The sequence below is a fragment of the Equus asinus genome, chromosome 5 (assembly GCF_041296235.1).
Source record: "Equus asinus isolate D_3611 breed Donkey chromosome 5, EquAss-T2T_v2, whole genome shotgun sequence".
NCBI lineage: Eukaryota > Metazoa > Chordata > Mammalia > Perissodactyla > Equidae > Equus > Equus asinus.
The window spans coordinates 92,217,286-92,237,200 of NC_091794.1; the positions used below are offsets into that span (position 1 = coordinate 92,217,286).

Consider the following 19,915-nt stretch of genomic DNA (forward strand, 5'->3'; position numbering starts at 1 on the left):
ACCCACAGGGCCAAACCAAGAGGGTGGAGGACATCCCCCTGTGGAGGGGGAGGGCACTAATTGGTCTGGCTGTGTGTCTATGAGCAGGTCTCTTTGCCTCTCTGAGCCACAGTTTTCTCATCTGTAAATTGGGCATAATATTGACCTTCTAGAGCTCTCAAGAGAATTAAATGGGGTCATATCCAGGAAAGGGGACCTATCTCCCCCCAACCCACCCCACATGACCCCAGGGAAGGTTTCTACAGCCCCCAAAGCCTGCCCTCTGTGCCTGAACCCCACGGTGTGAGGAGGGGAGGGCTGCTTGGTGCGCCTTCACTCTGTGCAGATGCTGAACTCTTAAGCATTATTCCCCCTTTTTACAGATGGGAAGACTGACACAGAGAGCGACATCCTTTGTCTCCTGCATCTGTGCCGGGGCCCGGGTGGGGGACACAGAGTCCAGTCGAGGGCCAGGGCTCAGGGGTGAGCAAGACAGACGCAGTCCTCCCCTGAGTTCACCTCCGGGGTGACACAGACAGGAAATAGACTCAGTTCCCGCGAGCGCAGAGCTGCCGAGGGAGGCTCCTGTGAGGGCGTGTAGCGGAGGGGCTGACCCGGCCTGGGGACAAGAAGACCCAGAGAAGGTCTGAGTGATGACTGGGAGCCAAGGGGACCACCAGGGGAGTAGGCGACAGGAAGGCAGGCGGGCGCCAGGCCCCGGAGGCCAGGCCGGAGCAGAAGATTTGGGGACGGAAATGAGTTCAGCCGCCCAGGAGGGAGGAGGGTGAGAGGGGTGGGGTCGGTGTGTGGAAATGAGCAGGGATTTTAAACCGCATTTGACAAGAGTGGGAGCCGCTGAGGGTTTTAAGCAGAGCGTGAGGGATGGGTTCAGGTTCAGTGTTGAAAGATGCCTGGTGTTCTGCAGAACAGCCTGGAGCAGAACAGCGGCCCTGGAGCAGGGAGAAGGCGAGGATTCGAGATCCAAAGAGCAGGGTGCACAGGGCTGGGTGGATTGGCTGGAGGGGGAGTGGAAGGAGCCGAAGGTGACCTCTGGTGTAGTCGGCCTTGGGTGGGGGGCGGGGCAGTGGGACCCTTCACAGAGCGGGGAAACCGGAGGAGGAGCAGGGCCCAGAGAGACTTCCCGGGGAGGCGTCTGGTTGCTCAAAGTGAGGTCAGGCTTGTGGGGCCAGGCAAGGGGAGCCCCAACATCTGGGGAGAACAGAGGGGCCGGGGAGGGGGAAAGCCGGGAGGGGCAGGCAGGAGGAGCAAGTGGTGGGGGCCTGCGGAGGTGGAGGACCAAGGACAAGGACGTGGAGACTGTGCAGGCTTTGGTCTCTAGAGTTGGGGACCCCAGAAGAGCAACGAGCAGGAGAGGGACCGGTGTGGGCGGGGCGTTGAGCCAGCGGCAGGAGAGAACGCGATGAGGGCGGAGGTGGGGTCAGTGTGTGGGGAGTGGATCAAGTGTAGGGTCGATGCGGCGGCGGGGGGTTGGGAGGTTTCAGCAAAGGAGATGGGGGAAGCAGGAGCGGGTAGGAGGCAGGAAGGAGGCCGCTGCCTCAGTGGAGCGCAGAGAACAGCCCAGACGCGGAGCGAGGCTTTCTCTTCCGAGCCCAGGCCGCGGGAGCCTTCAGTCCCACGCGGGCGGCAGGAGGCGACCGTGGCCTCGCTCTCGGCCCCACCCACTGGCCTCCTCGGGGACGCCAGTATCCTCAGGGTCTACCCAGCGAAGGAAGTTCGGCCCCGGGTGGCCTTGGTTGCTCTCGAGGATGCCTGGTCTCCGGGGGCCGGGAGAGGGGCTCCCGGGGGCGCCGATGTCATCCCCAGTCTCCTGGGCCGAGCCAGAGGGCCGAGCCTGGGTTCGAGGCCGGCCTGTGCTGTGCAGCTCCGAGACCCGGCTCGGCCACGCGACGCGAGGCGGGGTGGCCCAGACCGGCGACTTCCTCGAGTTCCTCCGCCCCTCGCGGGGCGCACAGCCTGGTCTCATTACCGCCCATCCCCCTCCCCTCGCGCCCCGCGCGCCGGGGGGTCTCTGCGGCCGGGGGAGGGGCGGGGTATAATCAATCCCAGGCCGGAAATTCCTCCCGAGGGGCCCGGCTGGGCTGCGGGAGCTAGGGGCCCCGCGGAACCTGGCAATCCGCCCGCACCACCCCTCCCCCTCTGAGCCCGCCCCCCGCATCATGGAAACTGGGCCGCCAGCCGACCCCCTCGCTCCGCTCCACATTCTTGCCTCTGGGGGCGGGCGGGGCGCGGAGGCTGGGCCGCCTCACGGCCCTGGGGACCCTCCTCTAGATTTGGGACCAGCCCCGCCTCCCACTCCAGATCGGGCGCATCTCCTTAGGAGAGGTCAGGGAGCCGGGCAGAGCCCGCCACGCTGCATCTGATTCACTCTGCTCCGAGAGCCGGGCCCGGCCCTACCCCCCGCCCAGCCCTCCGGATTACTATTCATAGAGCGCTCGCCGGGTCAGCCCGGGCTGCGCCCTGTGTTGCGTGTCTTGCCCCCAGGCCAGATCTTCGCCTCTCAGCATCTTGCAAGGCAGACACCATTATGCCCATTTTACAGGTGAAGGCAGTGAGGCTCAGACGGGAAGGGCTGGGGGGTCTGGCGGAGCAGAACCTGGGGCCGCCGCCTCCGGACGGCGCTGGGCATCAGGGGCTCTCGGACGCCCCCGCGAGTCCTCTGTCGGGAGCCTGGGCTGTGAGCTGGGAGAGGCGGGGCAGGGCGCGCGGCCTTCGAATCCAGTCTGCACGCGCAGGCTGCGGAGCCGGCCAGGGGCTCTCGGGCTCGGGGTCTCAGTCTCCCCACGTGGGAAGAAGGCGCCTTCCCAGGCCTTTGCGGACGACGGAAGCCGGGGACTCGGGACCCCGGGTCCTCCGAGTCACCAGGCGCGCACGCGGCGCTTGCCTGCGCCCCTCAGATCTGAGCTGCCGCCTTCTTCCCGCGGCGGGGCCTGGCGGGGCGCGGGCCACACGGTCCCCGGGCCCCGGGAGGGCGGGGCGGCGCGGGGCGGGGCCGGGCGGGGCGGGGCCGGGGGCTGCGACTCGGTGGAGACCGCGGCAGTGCCGGGAGCCGCGGCCGGCGCGCTCGGCCCGCGACCCAACCACGCGCGGCGGCACCAGGTGAGTGGACCCGGGGCCCCGGGGCTCGCCACCCACTTTCCCCAACTTTTCGTTTGGCCCCTCCCTCAGGAAAGGCCCCGGGGGCGGGAGCCCGACCCTCTCCCTCCCGGGGACCGAAGTGTGGACGCGGGCGGAGGCGGGACGCCGGAGGGCAGGGGACCCGACCCAGAGCAGCGTCCCGCGGCCTGGGACCTTCGGACTGTCTCCAAGTTTCTGCCTCCCTGGGGTCCCCAGCGTCGACTCACGCCTTCCACGGTTTAGGGGTCTCAGAGCGTGTCCCCATCCCTCTGCCCGCCTCGGCCCCCTTCCCGCAGGGTGACCTTTCCGGAGTTGGGGCTGGGGCGCCAGCTCCGGCCTGGGGCGGGGTGGTCACTCCTCCGGTTTCGGGCTGGGGAGAAGGCTGCACACGCGGAGGCCGGGGTTGCGAGCCTCGCTTCCTCCCGGACGCTCCGTGGCGGTGCCGAGACGCGCCTGGCGCTGGGCTGGGGTCCTGGTGGAGCGCGCGCCGTGTGTGGCAGGGTGACCAGGCGGCCCCTCCGCCTCTCTGGCCGCAGCTCCCGTCTCTAACAGCCAGGCCTTGGGTGCGGTGGACGCTGCAGCTCCATCTAGGCCTCGGCCTTCACGCTCCCGTCGGAGGCAGGGATGGGGTGTCCTGCTTTGCGCCTCAGGGTGCGGATGGGAGCGAGAGGGGCAGCAGGGCCTCCTCCCTGGGGCCTCGGCGGCGGGTCCCAGCGCGGAGCTGTCTGGAAAGCAGACTGGGGGGCGAGGACGCGCCCCTGGACAGCCAGGTCCTCCCTCCTCTCCCGCGGCCCGTTTCCTCCCACACCCTCTCTTCCGTGGGGCCAACCACACGCGGCCCGGCTCCGCCCGCCTCGGCCGCGATCCGGTCCTCAGGCCGCAGGCCGGGCCGCACCAGCAGCCGGGAGGGGCCGAGCCGGGTGGCCTGAGGGGCAGGGCGGTGTGGCTTTGTCCGGGACGCGGGCCACTGGGGCCTCAGGCGGAGGAGGCCGGAAAGGAGGCCAGGCGGCGGGAAAGGGGGATGATTCATCCCGAGGAGCCCGAATTGGAAACGCTGCAACCTGCGAACAGCCTTGCCCGGGCCGACGGGAGAGCCAGGAGGCGAGTTCGCCCGGCAAGGCCCTGCGCCCAGGACTGGCAGTCCCCGGCCTCCTGCCCTGGCCACAGCCCGGCCGATGGGGGAGAGGGAGGCCTCTTCGCGGAGTTTAAAGAAATCCTGGGCAGTCTGTCTCTCTGGTCACGGTCAGAGCGGTCTTCCCGGAGTCTAGCTCAAGTCTCTCCTGCTGCAGCTTCAGGGCTGACTGAGGCGGTCTGGAAGGAGGGGCGGGCAGGAGGCGGCTGGAGTCGGTGACACCCCCTCCTTCCTACGCTGCGGTAGGTAAAGCGCAGTAGGGGGGAGGTGGGGCCCGCGAGCGACCCCAGCGGCCCCGGGCGGTCTGAGCGCCCCCCTCCCTCCTTCACTACGGTGCAGCCACGTGCGGGGGTGAGGTCGGGCCCGGGCGGGACTTACCCTGGAGACGCCGTTGCCGGGGCCCCCGCACCTCCCGAGGCTCGGGATCCGCGGGCTGGCGAAGAGGGCGCAGGCGGCCGGAGCCCCGCAGCCGAGGATGCGCCAGGGCGCAGCCCGCGCCCCCTCCCTCCGCTCCGCCCGCCGGCCCGGCCAACTCGGGCTTCTGCCGCGCGTCCCTGGCTCGGAGCTCCGCTGCGGAAAACCCGAGCGGGGGCGGCTCCCCGCCTCGCAGCCCGGGAAAATCCGCGGGTGGCCGCCAGGGATCTCCAAGCGTCCTGGGCGAGGCAGCTGGATCTTCCCTCCCGGATTTGGGCCCCCGACCTGGCGCTGCGACCCTAGGCCCGTCGGTTCAGCCCCTGCCTCCCATCTTCTCTCCGCAGAGCGCCCAGACGACGGCGGGATGACGGCTGGGAGCCCCGGAGACTGCGGGGAGGTGCGGAGGAGCCCCGAGGGCCGCGTCTCTCGCCTGGGCCGCCGCCTGGGCCGCCGCAGGCGCCCGCGCTCCCCGCCCGAGCCTCTGCGGGTGCGGGCGCGGCTCCGGCTGCGCTCGCCGTCGGGGGCGTTCGCGGCGCTGGGCGCGCTCGTGGTCCTGGTGGGCATGGGCATCGCGGTGGCCGGCTACTGGCCGCATCGCGCCGGGGCCCCAGGGCCCAGGGCTGCCAATGCCAGCGCGGCCCCGCTGAGCGAGCAGCGGCGCGAGGGTCGCGGCGCCGGCCGGGCCCACGGCCCGCACGAGCGGCTGCGGCTCCTGGGGCCGGTGGTCATGGGCGTTGGCCTCTTCGTGTTCATCTGCGCCAACACGCTGCTCTACGAGAACCGCGACTTGGAGACGCGACGGCTTCGCCAGGGGGTGCTGCGGGCTCAGGCGCTCCGGCCCCCCGACGGCCCCGCCTGGGACTGCGCCCTCCTTCCCAGCCCCGGCCCCAGGACTCCCCGAGCCATAGGCTGCGCAGAGCCAGAAAGTTGGGATCTGTCCCCGCGTCGGGGTACCTCACCCGTCCCGTCGGTGCGGAGCCTGCGTTCAGAGCCTGCCAATCCTCGCCTGGGGTTACCTGCCCTGCTCAGCAGTTACCCGTTGAAGGGCCCGGGGCTGCCCCCGCCCTGGGGTCCACGGACCCAGACTGGCCATGTGATTATCACCGTCCAGCCCTCTGGTTCCTGCATCGAACATTCCAAGTCTCTGGATCTGGGCCTTGGGGAGCTCCTGCTTGGGGCCCCAGCAGCTCGGGACTGTGCTCACAGAAGCTGGCCACGGCTGGACCGCCTCAGTCTGGGGGGTTATGCCAAGTTGGGAGGAGGAGGTGACTTGGGGGCCCGGGTTTGAGGAGCAGGGGACAGCCTGCTGTGTGAGGCTGCAGCATGGACCGTGGTAACAGGACCAGGAGTCCCACTGTGTAGTCGATGCTTCACTCACATCGCAGACTGAGGATGGATGCCCTGACCCCGCAGCTGCTAAGGCGTCCTGACTTGCATGTCGGCAGAGAAGTGCCAACTGCACGAGGGTTCAATAAGCTGGAGAGAATGTCTTTTAATGTGGAGTTTGGAGACCACCATGACTTGGCCTCAGGGATCCTTCAGCCTCCAAAAGTGGCCTTAACCCTGGACAGGTGCCTGAGGGGGCTGGAGGCCCAGGCCAGGGTGACTGGGAGATGCACCTGGTGTGTTGGCAAACCCCAAATGGTGGGCAAGGACCCCTAAGACTCGGAAGGTAGGTTGGGATGTGGCAGGCTGGGACAGGCTCCCTCCACGGTGGCACTGGTGATGGGGTTTGGGCCTCCGGGAAGATGGGCAAGGGGGTAGAGTTGAGACCCTCCACTGCCATCTGGGATGGGACCCAGGCTTTAACTCCCACCACCTCAGCCCCTTTCCTCTGTCAGCCACGCAGGGTACATGCCACTAGTGCTACACGACTGCCAACGCCTTCCGACTGAAGGCCGGGCCCCTCCCAAACAGGTCTGAGAAGCCCCCTTCTCCCCTTTGTCGTGGCCTGTGCTGCAGAATTGCCTTCCACTTGGCAAGAAGCATTTGCCAGTTCTCAGAAATCCTTTTATACAACGGATCCGCATTTTGGCTGATGTGGATAGCTTACTTTAGAAAATGGCTTGAATTAGGGTCTCCCCTCCCTTGTTTAATTTTCCCCAGTTGCTGGTAGGGAAAGAGAACTTTAAAAGTCAATCCTCACAGATTCAGTCCATTATTTTTTTTTTAAGTTTATTGAAAAATGCAATACAAGAAGCAAGACCAACACATAACTAAACACTACAACCACTTGTCTTACTACAAAGGCCAGAACAGCAGACTAATTATTGCCTATTTAATCTAAGGATTTTGCCAATTTGATTCTGCTGCCATAATTCCTATTTTGTCAAGAGATGTAAACAACTACTTGATATGATTCATAATTTTTAAAAAATTTACAAAGCTCCTTCATTTTTGTCATCAAAATAATACATTTGAGAGATTTGTAAAAACAGCCGGCCTGGGGCTGAGGGCCTTGGTGTTGGTCAGGCCATAGCTCTGGCTCCACTTCCCAGGGTGACTGTTGTCCCCTCCCCCCGCAGCTGCCCTGCGGAACCCACGGTGGGGGGCCTGGGGAGGGGGCCGAGATGCCGGGCAGGTCCCCTGCAGCCAGGCTCTGTGGGCCCTCAGCTTACAAATGCAGGTCCTGCTGGGTGGGTGGGTGGGGGGCAGAGACCTCACGTGGCTTGGAGGAAGTCTTTCATTCTCAAGGGAAACAGAAATAAAACTGCAGCAAGAGTTGTCACTGTGGTGTGTCTGAGTCACTTTAGGAAAACTGCTGCCGAGTCCCTGACCCTGGAAATGAGACTCTCCTCCCCTCGTCCCCCTTTCCACCTGGACAGTCTATTCTCACACACGCACACTCAACTGCAGGGAGAAAACATCCAAACAACCGCCACGCCGCAGATCTGTTCCCGGAGAGGGAAGACAGCGGACCAGGCCGGGAAGGGCAGCCCCTTTGCTCGCTGGTCCAGACCAGGGCTGCTCAGCGCCACGAGGTAGACGTGAGGACCTGGGGCAGTTTCCAGACAAGGCAGCAGAGAGCAGTGCACTGAGCTGGTGACAGAGCTGAGGGGGCTCGGCCCCGGGGTTTGTGGTCCTGCGCCCGGAAGCTGCCACGCCCATCTAGCTAGCACAGAGTATGTCCGAGTTCTCCCGCACGCGCACGCGCTTGCCCTCCTCCTTTCCCCCAGCCTCTTCCCTCTGCGGGGTTCAGCTGTGGGAGCCGCAGTGGCTCTCAGCGGGACTGCTGGCCTTTGGAAAGCAAGCTCACGTTACATGCCTGTTTGATGTGAGCCTGACCTCTGACCTCACCGCCACTCCTGGCCACACAACCCAGGCCTGGGCACCACCCAGAAAGCCCCACCATTTCAGACCCTAGGCCCACAGGCCGCAAGTCCGTTCCTAAGAGAGGACAATCCCCTTTCCCCCAAGCCTGTCACAGATCCCACCTGAACTCTTCCCGTCCCTGCCTATTGGTTAGGAACAGTCTCAAGAAAGTACTAGAAGAAAAACGCACACACTTGAAATAGTTCAAACGAACGGAGTTTGTCTAAACAAAACTCAGGCAGCAGCGACTCGGGATGGGTGCCGCTGGCTCGCCGCGTGGGAGCTGGGGAGCGGAGGCTGTCGGCTTCTCTTGGTTCCCTACCCTGAGCCCCAGCGCCAGCTGACACTGACCCACTGTCTCTCTCATGAAGTGCACTTCTGTCCTAGGAACAGGATTCTAAGAACTTCCAGGAAGATCTGTGTGAGGGCAGCAAGCTGGAGGAAGAGGGCAGCCCCACTGAATAAAAAGGGCTCCCAATCTTTACCGGGAATGGTGGGATCAGGGACAGCAGTCCTCATTTTCAAAACCAAACCAAAAAAAAAAAACAAAACCCAAAACCCACCACAAAAATCAAGCCTACAGAACCTGACAGACCTCCGGTGGTGAGTGGGAATGAGCAGAGCTGGTACTTGTACCCCTTGTCACGTGGGGCTTTGTGTCAAGGATGGCCCCTAAAAGCCAGCTGCCTTGCTCCAGAACGGTGTCTGTAGGCAGGTGCCGGTGAGAAGAAAGGGCGAGAACACAAGCTCCTCTCGGAGCCACGTTCCCGAGCGCCCCAGGATTAAAGAAAGAGGCCCAGGGCTGGTCTCCTGGAGACACTTCTTAGCAGGATCTGACTGAGGTGAACCCCACTATCCCGTGTGAGGTGCACGTTCCCAGAACTAGAAAACCTTTTTAAAAAACTCATTAACTTTCCTTGCCCAAAATACCACTAAAAATGTGCCATTAGAGCTTTTGGCCAAAAGTGCCTATTTTCCCGTGAGTTTTGGTCTCCTGAGATGGGAGGTGGGGAGCACTCAAGAGCCTCTGCTTCCGAGGAGGTAAAGGGGAGGGCGGGCAGGACGGCGAAGGCCACCGATATGGTCAAACATTCACAGTATCAGATCTATCTGAAGCAGCTTCTTACGTCTTTGATCTCAAGAAGCTCCAGAAAGAAAGAACAGGGAGGAGGAAGGAAAAACAATACTACATTCTCAGCAGAGGTCTCTGCCTCACCAAAACCACCCTCAACAGAGGGACAGGGGCAGTTTCCTGGGGTCTGTGGGTCAGGGCAGCCGCCCTGCCTGACGTGGGAGAGTCACGTCGCTGGCTCTGAGAAAGGGCTGGTGTGAGAAGTTCTGCTTCCATCCCAAGGGCACACACAAGAGGTGGCACGGGGGAGCCTCGTTAAGCTGGCTTTGGCCCCAACCCAGCTGACAGAGTCTTGGGAGGATTTCTCGAAGAATTCTGTGGACCCTGTCAGTATCTGGGTTGGAAAGAAACGGGGAGAGGCTAGGCTGAGGAGGATACTAACCACCCGATAAAAAACAAAAAGATCTTTAAAAACTGTCCACAGAGTGAAAGGCTGAACAATTTCTGGTATCACAATATAGAAAAGGTATTCAAAAGAATCACTGATATCTAGAAGATTCTCTCAGTATAAACTCCAAATAGAAAATGAAATTAATTTCCTAGTGATTTAGAATAATCTGGAAAGTCTGAAGTCTGACTATTGCAGGTTAGCTTCTTCATCGTTTTGCTGGTTTTCTCTCGGATGGGACACAGGCGGGGAGTTGGGGGAGGATAGTTCCTAGAGGGAAGAAAGAGGCAAAAATTTTTAAATCCTGCAACAAGGACAGCTACCCAGTCCCACTGCTAAGTTCTTGTGGCCACAAGTGACAATCAGGGCCTGTGCAGTTTTACAGGGCCCAGTCCTACATGGTGACTGATGGCTTCTTCAGGTCGCTTGTGAACGACCTTCAGGCACGAATTTATCTGGATCCCTGGCTCCCAAAACGCAGCTACCCTGCTTCCAGCTCTCTACTCTGGCTCCAGAGCTGCAGCCGTTTCTCCCATCCCCCTACCCCCCATTCCCAGAGAGCCTGGCCCACTCTTGGTTTGGTCTCCCCCTCCGGCCCTCCCAGGTTCAGGTCAGAGATGCCGGTGAGGGCAGAGAGCAGAGGGAAGAGGGGGAGGGAACGTAGAGAAGCAGGAGGATGCCGGAAGATCCAGGGGGTGTGTGGGAGTTTACACCCACATTTGGGGGAAGCCCCCGACCCCCAGCGGGCACTGCAAGGGCGGGAGGACACGAGGAGACCGAGCTGCACAGTCGCAGCCAGATACTAACAACCTCCCCGTCGCCCGCGTCAGCCTCTCCGCGCCTGCACGGTGCTGTGCCCCCAGTCTAGGCGACGGCTCCTGGAGAGGCCAGGGTCCCGTCCAGTGCTTGCTGAGGCCGGGACAGTGAGCACCCCCCACCCCGGCAGGAACAGCTCGTACCTGAGCTCACTCCTCAGAGATTTCGGTCTCCTGGTGGACGACCACCTTGGTCACTGACATGTCTGGGTGCTGCTCCTTCGCCTCCTTGATGGCCTGCACGAGGACCTGAGGAAGGCAGAAACAAAGCCCACCGGGCAAGGAAGGCGGGGGTCACAGGACATCATCTCTCTGGCAAACTCAACCCTTTGGTCTGCAGTACCAGAGCAGCACTGGGGCCAAGCGAAGCTGAATGACCTTACCCACCGTGTCCTGCCTCGGGAGGCTCCTGGGCCGGAACACAGAGACAGGGAAGGTGGGAGCTGTCTTCGAGGAATCAGAGAGGGACTTGAGGGGTGAGAGCTGCACCTGCCTGCACAGGGCTGGGAGGATTCACTCAAGAAGTGAGTCTAAAGGGCCAAGCACAATCTGTGTTCAAGAGAAGGTAACCGGGAAGTTCAGGACAGGGGAGGAGAGTAAAGCAGGGTCCTACAAAAGGAAGAGACTAAAGTAGAGACGAGAAAGGAACGAAGAGTGGGAAGACCTGTTATACACCATGCACTGGCCTGAGCACATTACCTATTATTATTCACTTAATTTTCACAACAACCCAAGGAATTAGGGTAGTATCATTATTTCCATTTTGTTTGTTTGTTTGTTTTGAGGAAGATTAGCCCTGAGCTCACATCTGCTGCCAATCCTCCTCTTTTTGCTGAGGAAGACTGGCCCTGAGCTAACATCCGTGCCCATCTTCCTCTACTTTATACGTAGGACGGCTGCCACAGCATGGCTTGCCACACAATGCTATGTCTGCACCCGAGATCCCAAATGGAAAACCCCGGGCCGCCGAAGTGGAATGTGCAAACTTAACTGCTGTGCCACTGGGCTGGCCCCCATTATTTCTGTTTTATAGACAAGGAAACTGAGGTTCAGTGGTTAAAGTGCTTAATGTTTCACAGCTAGCAGTAATGCAACAGGGATTTTCACTTAAGTCCGTCAGACTTTCCTCTTTACCACACTGTCTTTCAGTTTTGGGGGGGCATCTGTTTTAGCATCTGGAGGAGTTTTGATCATTTTAGAAAAGCAAGAGGGAGCAGAGGGAAAGTCAAAGAAGAGCAATGATACCACTACTCTCCCTGGGCTGCACATCTCTGAGCCTAAAGCTCAGAGCACCCCAAGGAGGAGAGCTCCACACAGTCTTTGGGGGATGGTGGCATGGGGCTTCTCAGAGACAGGCCCCCTATCAAGAAGGACTCTAGCTGGATCTGACCAGCTGACTGTGGACCCTGGCTCTTAAGAACCATTCCCTAGGAGGGACAAGGGAAGAAGGGAAATTCCTCTTTTGGTCTCTTGACTACGTGAAAGCCATGCTCCGTGCTCATCCTCCCTGATCCTGTGCTCAGCTCACCTGCTCACGCTTCAAGGCCCAGCCTGAGCCGCCCCTTTCGTTAATGTGGCCCACACCTCTCTCTCTCTGAAGCCTGTACCCCACTTCCTCTCCTGAGCAGTCCTTCTTAAAGTGCCTCCCTCCCCATCCAGACTGCACCATATCTCATCGTTCCACGGATCCCTCCGTACCTAGGAGACCTGAGGGACACTGGAGCATCTGTCTGAGCTGTCAAGTGTGCTTGTCCCTTTGTCACAACAACTCTGAAAGAAACCTATGATTGTCTTTATTTTACAGATGGTCAAACTATAGCTCAAGAAGTAAAATAACTTGCTCAAGGGCAAGTCGCCAGCAAGTTGCAGAGTCAGGATTCAACCCCGGTCTGTCTCACTCCAAACCCAAAACCCCTTCTCAGCCCGCCGCTCTTGCCGTCCAGCACTGACAGCACACAGCAGGGGCTCTAATCACACTGCGTCGCGTCGCGTGGGTGGGTGCTGGCTGGTGATGCAGCAGGACCCACTGAGCCGGGCAAACCGGCTGCAAGGGCTTCCGCCTGGTCTTCGCAGCCCTGTTGCAGGGCCCCTGAGCCGGGCATCCTCAGCTGTGAGCCTCAGCCCTGCTCCCGAGGCCCTCCCAGCACTGCAGCTTACTCTGACTTTCTTTTTTTAAGGCACTCGGCACATCAGCATAAAGGCCACAGAATTACTGCTCCAGCACTGCTGTCAATGATTCCAGAAGCATTTGCATGCAGCCTCTTCCACCCCCTCTTCTCTGCAGCCTCACTGTTCTAACCTCACCCAGCAGAGAGAGAATTGGGAACATTAATCCTGACCTTATTATTTGCTAATTGCTTGTAGCACACAATTAGCACCTAATTAATATAAAAACATAGAATTTTAGCACTCAGAAGGGCCCAGCAATTATCTAGATCAACCTACTCTCTTTTCAGAGGGGAAAAAAAATTCAGAGGTAAAGTGATTTGTCCAAGGTCACACGGCAAGTTAGTGATGGATCGAGGACAGAAGTCAAGTTCCAAGTCTCCTGACTTCCACACCATCCCACTGTGCTCCGTCTAGGTGTCTCCTCAGCTCCGACAGCCCCGAGGGCAGACAGCACAGCTTCCTGTGTTTGATGTCGCCCGCTGTCTCGAGCACAGATTTACGTGCACAACAGCCCCTGCAGAGCCACAGTGCCAACCACTTGGAGCCCACCATGTGCCACACGCCGTCATCCCACATCTCACTTGATTCTCACAAAAACCTTGAGAGGAAGATGCTCTAATGCCCATCTTGTAGACAAGGAACTGGAGGCCCAGAGAGTTAAGAGCTAGTCTATGGTAAGAACGAGAATTTGAACCCAAGTCTCTGAGCCTAAAGCCCGTGTTCTTTCCATTTCATTTCCTTGCTTCCCCAATCTGCGGCCCCCACCCCACAGGCCTCTGAGGTCTGATTCCTGTTGTCCTTCTCGATTAAGAGCTAGAGTAGCCGAGGGGGCTCTTTGGAGATGAAGCTGGCAGAGGCATCTTGCAAGCCGACTCCTGCACCCATCAATCTTCCTGCCCACAGAGCCCTCCCGTGCCCAGAGTGCCCTCAGCCTTCCCACCTGATCATGGTCGATGTCGGCATCTCCGGTGATCACAATTCTCTTTTCAATCCGGGTCTCTGAGATCCCACCTTTTACAGTCTGAAACCAAAGGGAGGGGGTCATATGAGAAAGAAAGAAAAAAAACGGGAAACAACAAGAGATTATTGTGAAAGCTCCACTCCACATTTTAATCTGCTGCTGGGTACCGGAGAGGATAGCTTTCTCACCCACTTGTCCAGTCTTGGCTGGACCTGCTAAAATGAGCATGCCTCTAGCCCCTTGGATTGCCAAGAAATTTTTTTTTTTTTTTGAGGAAGATCAGCCCTGAGCTAACATCTGCTGCCAATCCTCCTCTTTTTGCTGAGGAAGACTGGCCCTGAGCCAACATCGGTGCCCATCTTCCTCTACTTTATATGTGGGACGCCTGCCACAGCATGGTTTGCCAAACGGTGCCATGTCCGCACCCAGGATCCGAACCGGTGAACCCCGGGCCACCGAGAAGCGGAACATGTACACTTAACCCCTAAAATCTTTAATAAGCTAAAACAGAAAGTCACAATTCTCTATTTATCTACTTTTCCCTTCTTCTTCCTCCCAAACACCATGGAAATTCAGTGAGTGAACAAAAGATAGGTGGGGTTTTTTTTGCCCTTTTCCTATATATTTTATTTGATTGTTTGCAAGAGGAAAACAATCAGAAGACTATGAACACAAATGTCATAGAGATTGAAATGAGGCTCTTTGTTTTAAAGCATTTTCCTATTATTGATGTCAAGAGATTGTCAAATGAGCCCCTCGGGTGGGCAGGTTTCCCTGCTTGCAGCTGAGGAAAACCACGGTCCAGACACATTAAGTAACTGACTTGCAGTCGCCTGTGTGTTGACGAAGAGCCTGGTCAGGAATCGAGATTTCTCACTTACAAGAAAACGCATTTGCCTATAGAGTTACAGCAAATATGGATTGTCCCTGATTTTCTGGGAGTAGTTCCAATTTTATATACTTTGTCCTTCTTGCTCCTATAAACAATATTCTAACAATTCCAATATTTCGGCCCCTAAACTATAGTTCCCATGGCCTTGACCCTTATGATATGACATAAAAATTCTTTGTCAGACCTTGAGTTCTGATTTTTGGCTTGGAAAATACGGTTTGATAATAATACCAACAATACCTGCCCTTAAACTGACTTTTTAAACTTACCTCCACAGCCAGATAGGGGACTCCCTGACCAGAGACTGATAACATGTAAAGAGAACAAGCACATGCGGCTTCCTGAGATGACTGAGTGGGCGGGGTCACTCCCAGGCTGACTGCTGGGGAAAGCAGCAGGGCCTTTCCAGAGGGACACTGGGACAATTTGGCTCAGAGGGATGGAGTGGAAAACCCTTGCTTATGGACTGGGGTCATTTTTGCAGAGAGGCAGCAAGCTTGGCATGCCGCTAGATTCTAGAAGGACGTTCTGGCTGGTCTGTTACCTTGGTAATTTGAGTTGTGGTGGTGCTGCTTGTGGTCTCAGATGTGATGGTCTGTGCACTCAGCAAGACTCCCGGGTCCAGGTCCCCATTGCTGTCATCAGTCTGCAGAAGGAAACACAACCCTTCATCATTTCTCTCAGGAAGCCCGTGGGCAAATGTTGCAGGATGCAACTATGCTCTTCGGCCGTACATTCTAAAGCAAAACCTGATTCCCTTACAGGGGTCTCTTAATTAACAAATAAAATAAATCCCCTTCTAAAACAGTTGGATGGGCCCAGTTTCCTTAGCATTGGGTCAGGGATAGATGTGGACTGGAAAAAGGGGGCAGGAGAGTAGCCACAGGTTCCACAAGAGTGTCAATAACTAGGCACATGTGTACAGCATTTTATAGTTCACAAATGGCTTTCAAAACATCATCTTTTTTGATGCTCACACAAGTCCTACGAAATAAATAGGAAGGGCAGGGACTTCTTAGCACTCCTAGGTAAGACTCACGCTCAGAGAAGGTGAATGATTTGCCCAAGGACTCAAAACTAACAAGTGGGAGTTGTCCTCTCTACACGTCTGGAGCTCTTTACATATCACCCAAGGCAGGAAAGGTGTAAACTCTTAGTTGCTAAAGCACAGGTAGGTTCTGAATCATAGGGTAGAACTTTCCAGAAAGGACCAGGAAAGGTCCTTGCTGGGGCTTAAGGGGCCAAGGAATCTCAGGCTATCTTCTCTGAAGATTGAGATGGGAGACTGGAGCAGAGCAAACGAGGGAGGAAATATCCCTTTAGGGCACAGTGGAAGGAAATATATCTATCTCAATGACATTTCTGACAACAAAACTCTTATTGAAATGGATGCTCTTGATCATAGCAGGGGCTCACAAGTATTTAAAATGCCAGGCTATGCAACAAATCTATACAGTTACAGAGAACAAGGGCTGGAGCTACTTCTTGTTTCTCTGGACTTCACCATATTAAAACAAACATATTATGACCAGGCTTAGAAATAACATTAGCAAAAGGAAAGAGAGACAGTTGGCAGGGGCCAAACTCAAACTAAGGAACACTTATCAGCAACCACGTGGGCCATTAGGAGACTCAGAGCTGCTATAACCTCAGGACCAAGGTGGGAACAAACAAGAATAGGAGGACGGATATCTCATTGTAGTTTTGATTTCTACAGGGTTCTTTATGAAAATATAACTGCAGTTCTCTAATCCCCTCTGAGTCGGTGTACAGTATCTGTGTCTACATATTACTTATACCATATTGCACTGTGCTTTTTCATTTACCAATTTATCACATAGATTATTCCCAAAAAGCTGTTTTTTGGTATTTACTTTTTTAAAAAATTATCGTATTGAGGTCATATTGGCTTGTAACGTTGTGTCCATCTCAGGCGCACATTGTTATCTTTCAGTTTCTGTGTAGACTGCATTGTGTTCACCACCAACAGTCTAGTTTCATCCGTCGCTGTACACGTGTCTCCTTACCCCTTTTACCCTCCCCCTACTCCAGAAGCTTTTTTAATAGCTGCATAGACTTCCCTTAATTGGAGGTACCATAATTTATTTAACCTGTTCCCTCTTGATGGCCATTTAAGGCTGCTTCCATGGAAGTGACAACTTAGATTGAAATGCATGTCCTGAAATGCACATTTTATCTGCATTACTTCATTTATTCCACACAACAACCTTATTAGGTAGAACTATTATTAGGCCCATTTTACAAGTGAGGAAGCGGAGGCACAGAGCGCTTCAGGACCTTGACTGCACACTAGCAAGTGATGAAGCAGTTCCAAACCCAGGAAATCTGAGTCCGAAGTCAACACTTTTCCCCACCACATACTCCACTGTCTAGCATCAAAAATAAGAAGTAATTTGTATCTTGGCGAGCTGTTTAAGCCTGATTAAAATGAAACAAAGACGGATGTACAACCATATAATATACCAACAGCTACCATTTTTGAGTAGCTGCTATGTGCCAGGCAAATATTATCTTTATCTCAATACCTTTATAAATACATTTTTCAGAAGAGAAAACTAAGCCTCAAAGAGGTTACGTGACTTGCCAAAGGTCACAAACTAGCGACTACTGGGATTAAGATCCAAGTCCCCCTAACTCCAAAGCCCACAGGCTTCATCGAGCCCATTACGCTGCTTCCATCTTTCTTACATGTTAGGAGATTCAAAAATGACTGCCTCCTTTTCCCTTGTCTGTAAGGGCTACACTCAAACCACGCGGGCTTCTGAGGACAGGGCGGCCCTAACGACTTCTGTGCACATGCTGAAAAACTTCAAAATGGAGTACAGGAAATGGCAGTCTCCCGCCCACTCCTGACCACAGACCTGCAGCCCCTGTCTCCTGCATCAGAGGCCACACTGGTTTTTGTTTTCTGAGTCCCCATTCAGAGATAGTACATTCATACACAAGCTTCTGCAGACACAGCTGTACACACATCCCTCTTCCCTCCCATAAACAGTAGCATACCATTTATACCATATTGCACTGCGCTTTTTCATTTACCAGTTTATCATACAGATTATTCCCACCAGAAGCTTTTCTCAATAGCTGCACAGAATTCCCTTAATCGGATGTACCATAATTTATTTAACTTGTTCCATATCGATAGACAGGTTGTTTCCATGGTAGTGACAACTTAAAGGGTTCCCTCCCATATGCAAATAACTCTTTCCTACATCCTCTAATAGTGTGCACAATCTTAAAGCGATTTCCTCTTCCTTCTTTTTCAGGCCCCTTCACTGCCAAGTCCTGTTCATTCATTCCTGTCTCTCTTGACACAGCTCTTTTTTCTCATTTCCTCAGGCTACACTTCGGTTCTTTACAAGCATCTCCCAGACGCACTCTAGCCTTATTCTTGCCTCCAGGCATCCCCTACTTTAATGTATTCAGCACCCATCTTCCAAAATCATTGCTTTAGTTACGTCACTTTATCACCACTGCTAAAAAACTGTAAGCAACCTCTCATTATTTACTAAACTCAAATTCCACACTCTAGCGCAGCAGGGAGAGAAAGGGGAAGCATACGAACATGAACTGAATGAACGTCTGTGAAAGCGCCAAGTGCTTTACAGACATCATTTCACCGATCCTCCCCCAGATCTCGCAGTGGTGGGAGTATCATGCCCCTTTTTACAGCCGAGGACCCAGGGGCTTAGAGAGATCAGCGATTTGTTTCAACTTCTCCAGCTAGTACATGGTTGACCTAGGATACACATTTTATTTGTCTAATTGCAAAGCACATGCTTTTAACTGGCATGCTACACTATTTCCTACCGGGAGAGATCACCCAGTTAGTGGTGATGTGAGGAGCAACTGAAAGGACTCGGGTGAAATCACCCAGCCAGAGCTGCACGTGGCTGCCTCCTTCCCGTCTTGCAGGCTTCAGCCAAAACGCCATCTCCTCAGAGTGGATTTTCCTGACTATTCTCCCCAAGGTAGCAACCTTTCACATAATCCCATTTTGTCTAACTCTTTACCCTATTTTAGTTTCCTTTTCTGTTTTGTCTTTGTTGAGGGAAGATTTGCCCTGAGCTAACATCTGCTGCCAACATTCCTCTTTTTGTATGTGAGCTGCCACCACAGCATGGCCACTAACAGAAGAGTGATGTAGGTCTGCGCCCAGGCACCAAACCTGGGCCGCCAAAGCGGAGCGCGCCGAACGTGACCGCTAGGCCACTGGGGCTGGCCCCTATTTTAGTGTCTTAGTAGCACTTACAACTCTCTGAAATGTATACATTTGTTTATGTGTTTTATGGCCCATCTCTCCCGACGAGAATGTAAGTTCCAGGGGGCAGGGCCTGTGTCTGCCTTGTACACTGCTGAGGCCAAATATATAAATACTCAACAAACACTTGTTGCAGAAATGAATTAACAGCTCAGTTTATACAGGGAAAGGTTTTCTTACTTTTGGCTTCTGTGAATAAAAAAAGAAAAAAAAAAAAATTCAACATAAGCAACCCCAGCTCATTCGAATTACCAACAAGAAGGAGAAATTTTACTGAAAGTGGGAGGTAAACACAAATTTTAAATCCTTGAATTCTTACGTGATTTTAAACTTAATTTAATTGTAATAAATTGATTATAATTATCACATCTGTGATTAGTTATGCTTTCGGGCATGGTGCTCAAGCTGATTCCATACAGTACTGTATCTTATATAATCTTCACAACCAAATCATGAGGTAGATACAAACATCACGTGGGGTGGAGATAGGGCATCAAGGCTCAGAGAGGTTCAATTACTGCTTAAGTTAGTAAATGGAGGAGCCAGGACCTGAACTCAGGCTTGCTTGGCCCAAAACCCATGTTCTGAATCACTATACTAGACCTAACTGAATTGGGTGGACATAAGCAATCAGATCCAAGAGAACTTCGCTTTTAATAAAGTATTCTGGGACATCCGTAAAAAGAACCGCCCCAGGAAAGCCTAGCATTATTTGCAGCAAATGATTAGAAACCTTGTGAAGAAAGGGTATTTATTGCATTTACTTCAGTCTTCGGTTCTGAAACATCAAACTGTGTCCTACCTGGGCAGCCTCGTAGGTGATGGTCTTGGTCTCAGTGTGGACAATAGGGACATCTTTGGTTGGGATTTCACTTTTCACAGCATTGGCAGTATCTGAGATGGTGACGGTCTGAGTCTTCACCAGGGGAGGCTGTGAAGCAGAAATGCAATAGAGTTACCGGAGTCTTCTGAAGGCTGTGGAGAACTAATCTGACATTGATCTGATCAAAGTGATAGCTCTAATCAAGCAAAGCCCAGCTCAATCTTTGCCCAAGACTTGGACACTATTCCAAAGCCGGACAAGGTGTCAGCTCAGGAGGGATATTAAAGTACCGCATTACTGTAATCGCTTTCATATGCTTAATGGAAAGCGAAAAGACCACACAGTTATGATCAGTGATATAAAACACTTCAGACTGACCTTCAGAATTTGCATATAAAACTACTTGCCAAATAGCAGTCATTTTTGTTTGTCCTTGTGACTGTACCAATATAATTAAGAAAATCAGCCACATTTCCTCTAC

At 55.0% G+C, this 19,915-nt stretch overlaps 2 protein-coding genes across 50 annotated transcripts in view; one reads left to right on the top strand and one right to left on the bottom strand.

The window, feature by feature from the left end:
* The first annotated feature begins 547 nt into the window (after positions 1 to 547).
* On the top strand, positions 548 to 6,820 carry TMEM200B (transmembrane protein 200B). 7 transcript variants are annotated; one of them, XM_044770210.2, is made up of 3 exons: positions 2,410 to 2,539; positions 4,404 to 4,488; positions 5,005 to 6,820. In XM_044770210.2, exon 3 carries the CDS (start codon positions 5,025 to 5,027, stop codon positions 5,946 to 5,948), a length of 924 nt encoding a protein of 307 aa, XP_044626145.1. In that variant the 5' UTR covers positions 2,410 to 2,539; positions 4,404 to 4,488; positions 5,005 to 5,024; the 3' UTR covers positions 5,949 to 6,820. The 7 variants fall into 7 exon arrangements, 6 of the variants coding, with proteins under 6 accessions (XP_070366683.1, XP_044626144.1, XP_044626145.1 ...); XM_070510581.1 differs by lacking the exon at positions 2,410 to 2,539 and adding an exon at positions 3,010 to 3,096; XM_070510582.1 differs by lacking the exons at positions 2,410 to 2,539; positions 4,404 to 4,488 and adding an exon at positions 548 to 623.
* Positions 6,815 to 19,915, bottom strand: part of EPB41 (erythrocyte membrane protein band 4.1) — a 175,743-nt gene continuing 162,642 nt past the window's right edge. For all 43 annotated transcript variants that reach the window (XM_070510564.1, XM_070510554.1, XM_070510577.1 and 40 more), the window contains 5 exons: positions 19,414 to 19,542; positions 14,874 to 14,975; positions 13,417 to 13,497; positions 10,452 to 10,556; positions 6,815 to 9,762 (listed from right to left, as the gene is read on the bottom strand). In XM_070510564.1, coding sequence (XP_070366665.1) covers positions 10,458 to 10,556; positions 13,417 to 13,497; positions 14,874 to 14,975; positions 19,414 to 19,542 — 411 coding nt within the window. In that variant the 3' untranslated portion in view covers positions 6,815 to 9,762; positions 10,452 to 10,457. The remainder of the gene's footprint in view (positions 9,763 to 10,451; positions 10,557 to 13,416; positions 13,498 to 14,873; positions 14,976 to 19,413; positions 19,543 to 19,915) is intronic.